General features: G+C 41.2%; 1 protein-coding gene across 1 annotated transcript in view; it reads left to right on the forward strand.

Moving 5' to 3' along the window:
- The window catches only part of PLB1 (phospholipase B1), a 117,849-nt gene that overhangs the window by 21,857 nt on the left and 81,818 nt on the right, over positions 1-14,174 (forward strand). Inside the window, exons 11-14 of the mRNA XM_084623038.1 lie at positions 11-93; positions 1,438-1,516; positions 2,218-2,322; positions 7,050-7,145. Coding sequence (XP_084479164.1) covers positions 11-93; positions 1,438-1,516; positions 2,218-2,322; positions 7,050-7,145 — 363 coding nt within the window. The remainder of the gene's footprint in view (positions 1-10; positions 94-1,437; positions 1,517-2,217; positions 2,323-7,049; positions 7,146-14,174) is intronic.

A 14,174-nucleotide genomic window follows, 5' to 3' on the forward strand; every position in this document is an offset into this window, starting at 1 on the left:
GTTGCTGTAGGTCCCCAAAGCCTTTGTAAACCTGGTGGATTCCACTGAGCTCACAATCTTCTCTCTTTCACACAGTGATCAGAATAAAATCAGGTAAAGAGATGTTCTTTGAACTACGTAAGGGCCATGATCTCCGTTTAGTGTTCCTGATTGCGTATTGCATTTCCACACACCCCAGAGACATGGCAACAATGCCTACATATTGACTGCGCTGGATGTACTAAGGTCTTGTGAGCAGTGCATTTTAAGTTTTTTCAGATGCCTTTAGAACCTAGCAAAATGAAATTCAGCACATTAACACTTGGAATGTTTTCCCTGCAGAAAATTTCTGATTAATGGCAAATAAATTCTAGATCCCAGAAGCCATGAATCTCTGAAAGACTCTAGGATTCTAGAGGCCACAATGTTCAAAAAGGAATATTCTTTGGATTAAAATATTTTATAAACAGCCATAACTACTTATATAGCCATCTTGAAGCACTTCACAAGCTTGCATAGGTGACATTCCACCCATCAGTGAAATGCTCCATGCCAAAGGAGCGCTGGCAATTACATAACAGCTTAGCAATGCTACACTGAAGTTTGGGTCAAGAGCAAAGCTATTTAAGTCAAGAAGAGAAAGATCCCTTCTCCAGTAGAGATTGCAAGTGGAAATTAAGAAGGCAAAATCTAATGACCAACATTTGAATTTGGCCAGTACACCATGTTCTACCCCTCTACTCTTGTAAAAAGTGCCATGTGATCTTTAATAAGTACAGCTATTCAGGACATCAGTTTTACATTTCACTCAAAAAATGGAGTAAATAGCCATTGCATAGAACTAGGCAGGTAGAGAGGCCAGATGTGCCTGCTTTAGCCACCAATGAGACTTCATTGAGTTATGGGTTGAATTTGGCACAGTGTTTACTAGCAGTTCACAAATGATAATCAGTGTAGTATAACATATGGTGTGAGAATAATTGCACAGCTTGAGGGCTGCTACCACAATATTAAGGCAATAGTTCCTGTGCAAAGTATTGCAAGAGAGTTCAGTTTGGTAATGCGACAGAAAATGGAAATGATTGAAAGCTAATGCTAAATTATCTGCGGCAGCTAATTCAAGTAGGAGTGTTGCCAACTTGACAGACCCTGAACTAAACCAAGCCTGGTGTATTTGCCAGCTGAATAGGTTCAGAAGCCAAGAAGCTGTCCAAAACATTGGACATGGAAACCAATAAAATTCTGGCATAAAGTGGAAGAGCAAGGTGTCCCATGTGGTTTCTGGTCTTTGTCAATATTCAGCCTTCTGCACTGATGCTTACTGGCCTTCAAACATGTTCTGACACATGACTGTCAGTGGCATATTAGAGTTCCAGTCTTGTCCTCATCAAGCGAAAATTGTTACCTGAAAGCTTGGGTTTATTTTGTTTCGTTTTGGTTTTTTCCCTCATTCTGCAGTAATGCATCCAGGAAGCCATGTAACTGTGTTGACGAAGACTCCAAACTTGATGACATCATATTGAGATGGTCCTACCAGGTATGGCTTTTTCCATGTTTCTTGTTTTTTGTTCTAGGGTGGTAAAGGTAGACTGCTATACTCATGTTCAAGGTGAGGGAGGTGAGGGGTTATTTGTCTAATACAAATTACCCCATAATCACAGCTCTGCTGACATCTATTCTGGCTCAGTAGCATGGGAGAGTAATATAACATTAGTATAATTAAGCAATCTCAGCACCTTTTGTAGATGCGAATTATTTTATAGCTCATAGTAACATAGGATTTGCCATATCTAATTAGAGCAATGGTCCTGCTAGTCCAGTATCTTATTTCTAGTACTGACAAATGTCGGATGATTTAGAGGAAGCTGGAAACTTTCTATAATACAAGTGGCTGAATGTGCTGCTGTCTCATGTTTCTCATTCCTTCTACAAGCTGCAGGGAACCAGTTTTTGTCCTTAAGCGTGAGATTTGATTACCTTCCTTAGCTGCTACTCTTTCTAAGAAAATGGTGTTAATCCAATGCAATTCTCTCAGAGCCACAGGGAGATTTCTAATTGTTGCATAACATGTTTTAATTGAATTACTCCTTTTGTCTTTGGCTACATCATTTGATTATCGTGGTTTATTAGGGATGGAGATGACCTTAAATTCATTTAAGCCATGGATAAACTGTACTGTGGTCTCTCCAGCCAAATGCTGGAGCTGATCCTGTGAAATCATTGTTATCTATCATTTAGAATGACTTGGAAAAGCTGCTGAAATCTGGGAGGTATGATTTGAGGGATGACTTCACCATTATTCTGCAGCCTTTCCTCCAAGAAATAAATCTGCCTCATAGAACGGTGAGTGAACATCAACCATTCCTTCCTTTCTGGATCACCTTTGGTGACAAAGACAGGAATATTCAGCTGGTCCTTTCCTTTCCTTAAAGGCCTGATCCTGAGATGTGTAACTCTGGTTAAAGTCAATGAAGGTCAGGCATATAGAACACACCTCAGGATTAGCCACTAAGGGCCTGAGTGTTAATCTCACTTACAACAATGTCAACCAGAAGTCACTCTGATTTAAGTCACTTGTGTAAAACAGGTGGAAGTGATCACAGAATGCACCTAGAGGCCTGATTTTCAGAGGTGATAAACCACCCTCCACTCCACATGTTTCACTGGGCACTCTTCCTCCAGGACTTACTGTCTACATTGCTGCCTCACAGTCACGGAGTGGGGAGGAAACCAGGCCAAGCCAGTGCATAGCTGTGGTAACTCTGAATGAGCCAGAGAGTAGCTTGTTGAGCCTGGTCCATGTGGCACTGCATATTGTTTCCTGTCTGAAAATGGGCCATCAGTTGCAGGTGTAATAGGTTGGTTTTGTTTGTCACAGCTCTCCTGGCGGACTTAACGGTCATGGCATCTTACCAAAGGTCTGGGGGAGTTATGTGTTATTGTATGGATATTCATCTCAAAGGCTCAAAGAGTTAAAGGTGTCCTTAGCCTCTCTCACTGTCCAGCATTACAAACTGATAGATAGGTTCCAGGTTGTTTTTAAACAGAAGCCTTGGTTTTACTCAGTTACATGGCAAACCCCCAAAAGCATCCATTCAAACTGAAAGTTTATTGATTAAACACAAAGAACAAGAAATTAAAACAAGCATTTATACTGAAAATGTGATTAAGTGTTTATGCAAAGCAGCTTAGTCAGACCTTATCAAAATCTTTCTCCTTTTTGGAGTAAAAGTATTGAGTCTCTTATTTTCAAAGCAACCTTTATTTGAAGAAAAGGAGCAGGTTAATTTTACCTTCAGTCCTGATGTGAAAGGCATTCACTCATCCTGTTTGTAACAGACAGACAGGATAGAAAAGATGGGTGAAACATGGCTTTTGTTGATTTTTTTTTTTTGGCACCCTGACCCACTGGTTAGTTATGAGTGGATGCTTGGCTGGCACGTAGACCACAACATCTACTGCTTGAACCCTGATTAGTTACAATCTGGTCAGGGACATCATCCGGTTGGACCTTTTGTACTTCGACAAGGCAGGTTTGGATGGATGCAATATGATTTGACTTCAGGATTCAATGAAAAGCCAAGAGAATGAGAAAGAATAGGAAGAAAGAAACAGTGGGGCAGAAAATAACCCAAAAAGGGAAGGGAATACAATACAAGATCATACATGCCTTCGAGGTGCTGAAAATTAGGTATCCCCCTGGATGGGATGAGGACTGGATGTCATGATAATGTGACGGCTTTTAGCACTCTCAGGTGAAAACAAAGTTCCTTAAACAAGAGGTAAGACAGCTAGCCTTCCTCTAAGGAAGAAAGTCTTTTAGATGAATCAAAACGAGTTGGCAGGTTGAAGGATGAGCTGGGATGCAAGGTGGGACAGGAGATGAGAGGGAGAGTTGAATTGCACTGATAATGTTTCTTTCAAAGACTCTTTTCTTAAGAAACCCAAAAAGGGGAAAAGTGGGTGGCATAGTTCATCCCCCTCATTATTTTGTCCACTGATTAGGCCTAATATCTGTCACACTAATTTTGGTCTGTTAACTTCTGACTCCACATCTTCAGTTTTTACCAAGCATGATTTCAGCAGTCCTGGGATTATATCAAAATGGCCTTTTTGCTTTAGACTAATCCAGCCTCTTTGTCTGGTTCTCTTGCACTTGTTAAACATTCAGTGTCGTAAACAAGTTGACCTAGTTTTCATGGTTATTTTAACATCTGATGAACTTCCACATACTTTTTACATTTGAGTTCACAATGCGGGTACACTTTGCAACCCCAATAGTCACAACAGTGTGTCATGCAGACTGGGGGCTGGTGTATAATTCAAGCAGCCATTAATAATATGCGTGGCTGAACTTGGCTCCGTGTTGACAAGCTCAGCATGGCAGCTGCTCCAGCTGAATACTGCTCTGTGGTCTGAGGGTGCAAACAGCAGGGTTAATGCAGATGTATGAAGGATTGAAGGGTCTGCTCCCCAGGAAGCTCCCCAATAGTTTTTGTATCAAGGCAGTGTCGGAAGAGAGCTTCACATTCAGGTGTTCCAGGTGAGGTTGGTATATCAGGCTACAACTGAGTTTTACTCCCAAGTATGTGACAACTGATTGAAATGGCTGTGGCTGCCCTTGGACACTGATGGAGATGGGTTGATTGGCAAGATGATTGTTGAGATGGAAAGTAGTTGCCACAGTCTTGGTTTCACTGAGATTTCTGGAAGAAAATGGACAAAGTATCTGTGTCTTGGCTGCGATTCCCTTCAGTTCTGTGGAAGTTGTACCCAGCGTTGGAAATAAGGCTGTCACCAACATACACATTGTTCTCTGCTTGTGTATTGGGAAGGTCGTATGTGTGTATTATTGAACAAAATGGGAGCCAAAACTGATCCCCGTGGAGGATCATTGTAGAGACGCTTAATGGGACTGATTTTCTGCTCGACTTGCAGGATGCATTGTCAGTTACTAATAATCTCTTAGATGAACCAGAGCATAGGCCTACAAGGAATCACTTGCAACACTTTGGCAATCAGGCTGATATGCCACATGGTGTCATAGGCTGCCATGAGATCAAAAAGGCCTGCACCAACTTTCTTTCCTGACTCAAATGCATGTTCCACATCTTGAGTCAAAGAACCTGATCTTGGGTGCACCATCCCCTCCTGAATCCAGCCTGAATGCGAGGCAGCTGGGGATAGATGACCTCATTAATCTACATCAGAATTAGTTTCTCCAGGACTTTGTAGGTATCATGTAGCAGAGACAGTGGTTGGTAGCTCTTGGGGCCTATCAGTGATTTACCTGGCTTGGGAACAGCTAGGATCTTTGCTCTGCACTGAACTTTTGGGGAGTCTGCAATCCTGAGTCCAATGATCAGAAACTGAAGCAGCCAACTTTTGATGATTTGGCCCGAGGTGAGAGACAAACTCATTGTGGATATTATCTGGACCAGGAGTTGATGTACAGCCCTGTCATGCTCTTGATTGGTAAAAGGAGCCATCGGGTTCATGTCCACTCCCAGAGACTGCCATCTCTCAGCAACCAACCATCATTTTAACTGCACAGCTGAAGGCTTTATCTCAGTTAGGAGTTTTGCCATTGGCCACTAGCTGGGATGCAATGGAGTTTTCGGTGATTGGCAATTCTCTTTTGTCCAGACTAGAATCTCTGTTCAGTCTCTTAATAATTTGCCAGGCTTTTGACCACAATGCATGAAGTTCAGTTTGGAAACAGTTTCTTTCTATTGCTATTGCCTGCTTTGATCTAGAAGATGAAAAAGGTCTCTACTTTTATAACCTTGTGTTCATTCTTGGGGGATTTAAATTCCTGATATAGTCTGGCTGCATCAGATGACCATCTAGGAATAACTTCTTGATGGAATCCCTGAAGTATAAATGTCATTCATAGAAGATTAGGGTTGGAAGTAGGGTGACGAGATGAAACGGACAAAATATTGGGACACATGGGGGAAGCCAAAAAAAAAAACCCCCAAAAACAAAAAAACACCAGAGTGGCCAAAGCTGCAATATCGGGACAAATGGTGTCCCGACCGTGCATTGGTTGGGACACGGGACAAAGAACTAAAACTCGGGACGGTCCCGATTTTATTGGCACGTCTGGTCACCCTAGTTGGAAGAGACCTCAGGAGGTCATCTAGTCATTGCAGCAGCTAGAACTTTATCACAGAAAGGTTAGGAATAGGGAGGCTGTGGAATCCCTGTCATAGGTTTTTAAGAATAGATTAAATAAATGGCTATCAGGGATGGCCTAGATATATTTGGATCTGCCTCCGTGTGGGAAGGATGGACTTAGTAGATGACCTCTTAAGGTCCCTTCCAACTCTAAATTTTTATGATTCTACCACTGGAATTTGTGGTCTGTTGCTGTCTAGTTTTTAAATTTTCAGCCCTTTTCAGTTCTTTGACACACATGATTTTAAGAATTACACTGTGACAGCACAGGCTTTCTGATACTAGCTGTTTTTAAATGTAAAGCTATATTGCACTTGTTTTCTTCATTTGCTTTGATATATGACAGAGCTGCCTAGACCCACAGGATGTTGTGCATGAGCTACTAAAGTCTGTCAAACACTGTGGCTTTTACTTGAAAAATATTGCACAATATGTGCTATCAAAGGGTCAAGATCAAGTTCTTTAGGCCAATGCTTTAAATACCTTTAAACATCAGCTTAGAGAAATAGCTCTTTATTCCAAAGCAGGCTCTTTTAATCCTATTAGCATATTCTTCTTCAACCTGCACATGTGACTCTCATTATCACTACCTGCTTTGCAGTTACTCTGATCTTCCTGCTATATCATAGAATGTATTGCCCTTTCAGAGCTGCCTCCTAGTACCAAGTACATCAGTCATGTCTCTGAACAGTGTCCTGTTCTGTCTCTCTACTCAGAAGCTGCAGTGGAGGTCGGCTTCTGGTGCATGTTTACTTGTTCAGATTATTTTATAACTGGGTTTTTCCAGTGCTGAGTATCATTTCATCCTCCAAGCATTGATTCCAGGCCTAATGCATAAATGAGGTAGTGCTGTTCCATCATGTCTTATTCTAAAATGTTTTCTCTTCCAGGGCTGGCAGGTTAATGGCAATTCCGTACCAAAGACACCAGAGGAAATCATTGAAGAGGAGTGCTCTGCCTTGGGCGTGGGTCTCTGGAACAACATGGTAAGAAGTGTTGAAGATGTTAGGGCTGAATAGGCTTAGCACAAATGCCTGGAACCAAGAAGCCAGCCAGTCCTTAAGTAGGGAGGGTTCTGCCATTAGCAGTACTGCGAGGAATGGGGGAAGCTGATGAAAGCTCCCTCATAGCTACCACCCTCAGACAGGTAGGGAGACTACTCTATATTTAAAGGTGTCCAGAATGACGCAGTCCAGAATGACCTCTCCTTTCAGTTACAAAGCTATGTACACTGCAGTAAGCATTTTGAAAATTCCCTGAGATGTCCTCCTTTCAACATCAGAGTCTCCTAAATATGGGGCAGGCACAAACACGCATAAGGGTACAGAAAAGTAAAGAAAAATCCCTTCTGTTGGTGAGCCTGACTTCTCTCACAGGGTCACAGATCAGCTACACAGAACCCCATCCAAGAGAATGCATCTGGGTCTTGGCCTGGCCTTCCAGTTCCTAAACGGATGTTATAACAGTTATAACACTACAGCGCTGAGCATAATGGAGTCCTAATCCATGACTGGGGCTCCTAGGTACCACAGCAGTACAAATAATAATAAACCCTTTTATAAAGTTTTGCCAAAATGTTCCTATTTTGAAGGGGATGGTTGGTCTGGAGGCGCCTCCATTTCTGCCTCAAGGCTTGCATTGGATCCAGGATAGACAGACTCCTTACAGCTGCAGAAGGCTGAAAATGTCTCTTTCTGGGGACTGGTGCTTCAAAGAAATCCGGACATTCCTAACCCCAGAGCATAAGCACCAAAAGGCAATTCGCATTCTCAACATTTGTGCATGTAATTGAATTTGGGCAGAGCTCTAGGTACTTCCACCTCCAACTAGCTGATGGTGACTGCAGATCAATGAGTGTGAAGGACAGAGCACTCTGATTTGTGACTGCAGTTAATTTAATTGGGGGCAAAAATTCAGACACATTTTTTGCACCTGTCTAAAGTGAAGTCTGGTCCCAGTGCTTTGAAAATGCTCCCTTTAGTGTATTTGCTGTTTAGATGTATCTGATCTGTTACCAGAATTTCAGTTTAAGGCATTTCCCCCCTTTTTATTTAGAAATTTGCCTCTTCCTTCAAAATTTTCCAGCCTTCTTGTTTGTTTCCCTAGTCATGCCAGCAGCCACATTTCAACACACACACATATTTTTAAAAAGGATTAAATTAAAGCGAATAAATAAATGGTGGTTAGCAGAGCTATGTTAAAGAAAACCACAGGGATTTGTTTTGTTTTGTTTTCTGAGGAGCAGATATTAATGAATGAACCAGATGCTGGCATGTAAAATTAAATGTTGTAGAAGCTTTTTTTAAAACAAAGGGCTGGGGGAAAGCCAACAGGTGCGGAGGAGCACACAGTTCAGGTGGAGACATCCCCTAGGGATGAATTTATTAAAGGGGAAGCTCTATAGCTTAGTAAAAAGGATAGGAAAGAAGTTGGTAAAGTACAGGTGGGAACTAGTGAAGAAGAGTCAAACATAAGAGTCCCATTTAAATATAACACATGAAGGCAAAGAACTGAATATTGACAAAATGTACTCGTGCTTATATACAAATGTTAGAAGTCTAAATACTAGGATGGGTGAACTAGCGTGCCCGGCATTAAAGAACGATATTGATATAACAGGCATTTTGAAAACTTGGTGGAATGAGGATAATCAATGGGACATGGTACTACCAGGGTTCAATATATATGGGAATGACAGAGTAGGTTGGGCTGGTGGGGGAGTGGCACTATATGTGAAAAAAAGCATAAGTAAAAATCTTAAATAAATCAAGCTGTACCATAGAATGTCTATGGATAGAAATTTGATGCTGGAACAATAAGAGTATAGAAGTAGGAATTTATACTGACCACCTGCTCAGCATGGTGACTGTAAAATGCTCAGGGAGATCAGAGAGGGTACAAAGGCAGAAAATGCAATAATAATGGGGGGTTTCAATTATCTGCATACTGACGGGGTATGTATAACCTAAGGAAGAGATGCAGAGATAAAATGTCTAGACACTATAAATGATCACTTCTTGAGCAGCTTATCATGGAACCAACAAGGGGAGAGGCAATATCTTAACAGAGGCTCAAATTAAATGTATACCGCAAATAAAAAAATAAACAAAACAGTAAGAGAACAAAAAAAAAAATCTGAGGAACTGTCCCAGATTGAGGTGTGAATAGAGGAGGTTTTTGAACAAATTCATAAATTAAACAGTAATAAATAATGAGGTCCAGATGGTATTCATCCAAGAGTTCTGAAGGAACTCAAATATGAAATTGCAGATCTAACTGTGGTATGTAACCTATTGCTTAAATCTGCTTCTGTACCAAATTACACCATTTTTTTTAAATGCTCTAGAGGTGATCCTGGCAATTACAGCCAATAAGTCTAATTTCAGTACCAGGCTAATTGGTTGGAACTATAGTAAAGAACAGAATTATCAGACACATAGATGAACATATGTTGGTGAACAGTCAAAATGGCATTTGTAAAGGGAAATCATGCCTCGTCAGTCTACTAGAATTTTTTGAGGTAGCCAACAACTATGTATACAAGGGTGTCCAGTGGATACAATGTACTTGGACTTTCAGAAAGCCTTTAACAAGGTCCCTCACCAAAGACTCTGAAGCAAAATAAGAAGTCATGGGATAAGAGGGAAGGTCCTCTCATGGATTAGTAACTGGCTAAAAGACAGGAAACAAATGGTAGGAATATATGGTCAGTTTTCACAATGGAGAGTGGTAAATAGCAGGGTCCCCCAAGGTTCTGTACTGAGACCTATGTTGTTCAAAATACTCATAAAATGATCTGGAAAAGGGGGTGAACAGTGAGGTGGCAAAATGTGCAGATAGTTAAGTCCAAAGCTGGCTGCAAAGAGTTACAAAGGGATCTCATTAAACTGGATGACTGAACAACAAAAGACCGATGAAATTCAATGTTGATAAATGCAAAGTAATGCACTTTCAAAAAATAATACCACGTACACATACAAAGTAATGGGGGCTAAATTAGCTGTTTCCACTCATGATAGTACTCTGAAAACATCCACTCAATATGCAGCAGCTGTCATCAAAGTGAACAGAATTTTAGGAACCATTAGCAAAGGGATAGATAAAAAAACAGAAATATCATAATGCCACTATATAAATCCATGTGTGCAGTTCTGGTCAGCCCATCTCAAAAACAATATATTCGAATTGGCAGAGGTGCAGAGAAGGGCAACAAAAATGATTAGGGCAGTTGGGCAGCTGCAGGGGGTCCCCCATCCACCCACTGCAGCTCAGTCCCCCTGCCTGCCACGGCTGGAGAGCTGTGGGGTCCCTCCACCAGGGCAGTGGCTGGGAGCTGCGGGGTGTGGGGGCTGGCTGGGAGCTCCAGTCCCGGAGCAGAAAATATCACGGAAGGCAATGGAAGTCACAGATTCCGTGACTTCCATGACCTCCGTGACATAATCATAGCCGTAATCGTAATCAGGGTTGTAACCTTGGAACAAAGGGGCTGCATCTCTGTTATCCATGAATGCTCATAAGGATAATGTCAAAGTTCATATCTCAACTCTTCTTTTACTGCAAGGCAGATGCCATGATAAGATGTGTTGTGCTCCGGTGTCATTGTGTTTGGCTCAGTTTCACTAGCTAAATTAATAGGAGGACTGAAAGCCAATTTAAGCACTGTCACATAGTCTGCCTCAGGTTCCTCAGGTTCCCCACCTATAAACCAGGGCTGATGATACTTGCCTAGCTCGCACAAATATTACCAGCACTAATTAAATGATTTGTAAAACATCTGAAGACAGAAAACACTTCCTAAACTAAATATTATTTTTGAATGGGTTTAAGTGCAAAACTACTGAGGTTATTCACACAAATATGAAAGAGTTAGGGCAAAAATCTGCCTTTCCATCTGCTAAGCACAATTTTTTCCCTGTGAAATGTCTATGAAAGAGCTTTTTTCCCACTGGGTGCAAATAATGAGTTTACTTGAAGGGGAGGGAGCTAATTTTGCCAATTTTTGCCACCAAAAATTGCACTTTGCTAACAGAAGGTGGAAACATTTTGTCTGGGATCGGCTCGGCCAATGTTTTAAGAATCCTGGATTTCATTGGCAAACGGCATCAGGTAGTGAAGCCATAGGAGATTCTTATTAAAGCCTTAAACTAGAATCCGCCTTCATACCTCTCATCCCCACCCCACATCTTTACTGGACTATGCAATTAGCATCTCAGCAGCTAAAATTAGAGAATGTATTAGAACTTTGTCATTCCTGGGTTCATGTGCTCATAGCATCTAGACTATTAAGCCTCCCTTCCCTCTAGTCTTTCCAAATCCCAGCTCTCCAGATTCCAGCGTGTGCAGAATGCCACACGCTGCTGTCTTTCTCACACGTATTGTACAAAGAAGTGTGACCTCCCCATCCCCATCCTGAAACAACTCTATTGCCCTCCCCCTCATTCATTGCAGGGTCCAGTACAAAACTGCACTCCAGGGGCAAAATCCTGGCTCCACTGAAGTCAATTTATCTCCGTATGTTCAAAGCTCTCCATGGATGTGTACACAGCTCCCAGACAAATCACTGCCCTCACCTAGCATCAAACTCCCCTGTCTGCCTTCACACAGTAATCTGGTACCTGTTGGTGGGAGAGCCTTCTTCTCTGCAGCTCGGGCCATTGGAACAGCCTCTCTGTATCACTCTGCTTCACTGACTCTCCATATAAATTCACATCTCTACCGAATACATATCCTTTATTTGGCCCCCTTGACTACACCTCTTAACACTCCCCTCTTCTGTAATTTATTCTTGTCACTTTAATTCTGGAGACATTTTGGGAAACTCATGTGTGTGTGGCAGACGTTAAGAAAAATGAAGTTGTAGTGTCAAAGATGGGCCTTTCCAGGATTTGCTGTCAGCTTCTTATATTTTTGGAGATGCCATTTGAGTCGATGAACTGACCTAAGGCTGTTCATCTCCATGCCTCTGCTCTTTCAACACTGAAATCTCTTAGTAAAGCTGGAGATTCTCAGAAAGGCATCTTTCTGAGTAGACTTTCTTATCTGCAATCCCTTTATGGTTGCCTACAATTGCATAAGACTATATGACAGGTAAGAATCTCTGGAGTTCAAAAGGCACAGAAGATTTCTTTATCTGATCAGCATCTTTGACAAGGGGAAGCTCTTACTATCATCAGAATAACATCCAGTGATATCTGCTAAAAAACAAACCCACTGCAGCAGGAGCTGATACGAGATATAAATCATGGCCAGTGTGGCAGTAAATACTCAGCAGAGTAGGAAGGAGCCGATTTTTTTGTCTCCAAAATGCTCTGCTCCTTCCACTTGATGTGTGAATTCCAGGTGCCCTGTAGATGTTTTTACAAAATACTTAATTGCTGGTCGGGAGCAAGGTTCCAACAAACTTTATATATTTAAGAAAGTGGTTTGTTAAAAATTGGCAGGTGGTTGAGAAAAGCTGTGAGTAATTATTTGTATATTTAGTCCACCATCACATTACCATGCCGATATCTACAATGGACAGTTTGATTAATTTGGGTAAATGCTTTGTAACATTATCTCTGGAAATATATCTAGGTGCTAAGTGCCCTTCATTTGTATTAAAGAATTTAGACAAGAAGCTTTTGCTCTTGTCCTCACTTATGATTCATGTAACAAAATAGACCATGAAAAGTCCAGCCCTACAAGATAGGGAAAAACAAGTCAGTAAGACAAGAACCCTAATTGGGTAGCGACCACAGAGGGATTTGTACTATCCATCATCCTCTATATGCTCATTAAACATTTTACTTCTATTTTGGGAACATAGGAATTGCCCAACTGGATTGGACCAGTGGTCCATTTAGTCCAGTATCCTGTCTTTGACATTGCCAGTAATAGAAAATTCAGGGGAAGATGAAAAATTCTGTGGTGGACCAAATAGAATAACCTGCTCATGGGATAAATACCTTTCTATCTCCCATCAGTTAAGGATTAGTTTATGTCCTAAAGTGTGAAGGTTTATATCCTTTCTAATATTTTTTAAATCTTGTCTAATGTAACTGTGGTTCTTCTCATTATCCATACAAATGTCTCATCCTTTCTTGAAATCTACTAACCTCTTGGCCATAAGCCTGTGACCACGTGTGCCACAGGCTATGGTGTGTAAAAATAACATTTCTTTTTATCAGTTTAATTAAATGGCTCCTCATTCTTGCTTATGAGAGAGTAAGGTGGGAGCTCCCAAATTATTTTTACTCTACATTCATTGTATTCTATATTTCAGTCATGTTCCTTCCTATTCCTCTCCTCTCTAAACTACACAGTCCTAACCTTTCCAAATGCTTCTCCAACAGAAGTCTTTAAGCATTTGTAACCCTGTCTCTGAACCCTTTGTCTTATTTCCTTTTAGATGGAATGACCAAAACTGAACATTCCAGGCGAGAATGTAACAATGACTTATATAATAGTATTATAATATTTTCAGTGTTTTCTGTCCCATTCCTTATGCACCCTTGCTTTTCTGACCATGGTTGCACATTGAGCAAAGACTTTCCTTGAGTGATCTACAACGGTGCCCAAGTTTATTTATTGAGTGTTTACAATGAATTTACAACCCAGCAAGGAGTAAGAGTAGTCCAGTTATTCCTTCCAATATTCGTCTTGCATCTGTCAATATTCAGTTTCATCAGCTGCCATAATGATGCATTAATAGTTGTCCCATCTTGTGGGAAGAGAAACAAGGGGTAGGAAAAAAAACAGTCCTGTATCCAGCCTTGAGGTGCAACACATAGTGCTTTTGTAACAAGCGGTGGCTGCGTGTATTAAAAAAATGGGAGTAAAAAGCAGTACCATCAAAAGCACAAGCCCCGCTCACCTAAGATAAAAGAGCAAATCTATTAGCTGTGATAATAGCAAGCTTGTAATTCTGTGGGCTTTGTTCCCCAGAAGGATGGTGCACATGCAGTAAGGGCATTGTATTACACTTCTGTGACTCTTTATCACAAAGTCGGATCACAGGGAGTGATTAAAAATAGCAC

This window comes from Lepidochelys olivacea (genome assembly GCF_965140295.1).
Source record: "Lepidochelys olivacea isolate rLepOli2 genome assembly, chromosome: 3".
Lineage (NCBI taxonomy): Eukaryota > Metazoa > Chordata > Testudines > Cheloniidae > Lepidochelys > Lepidochelys olivacea.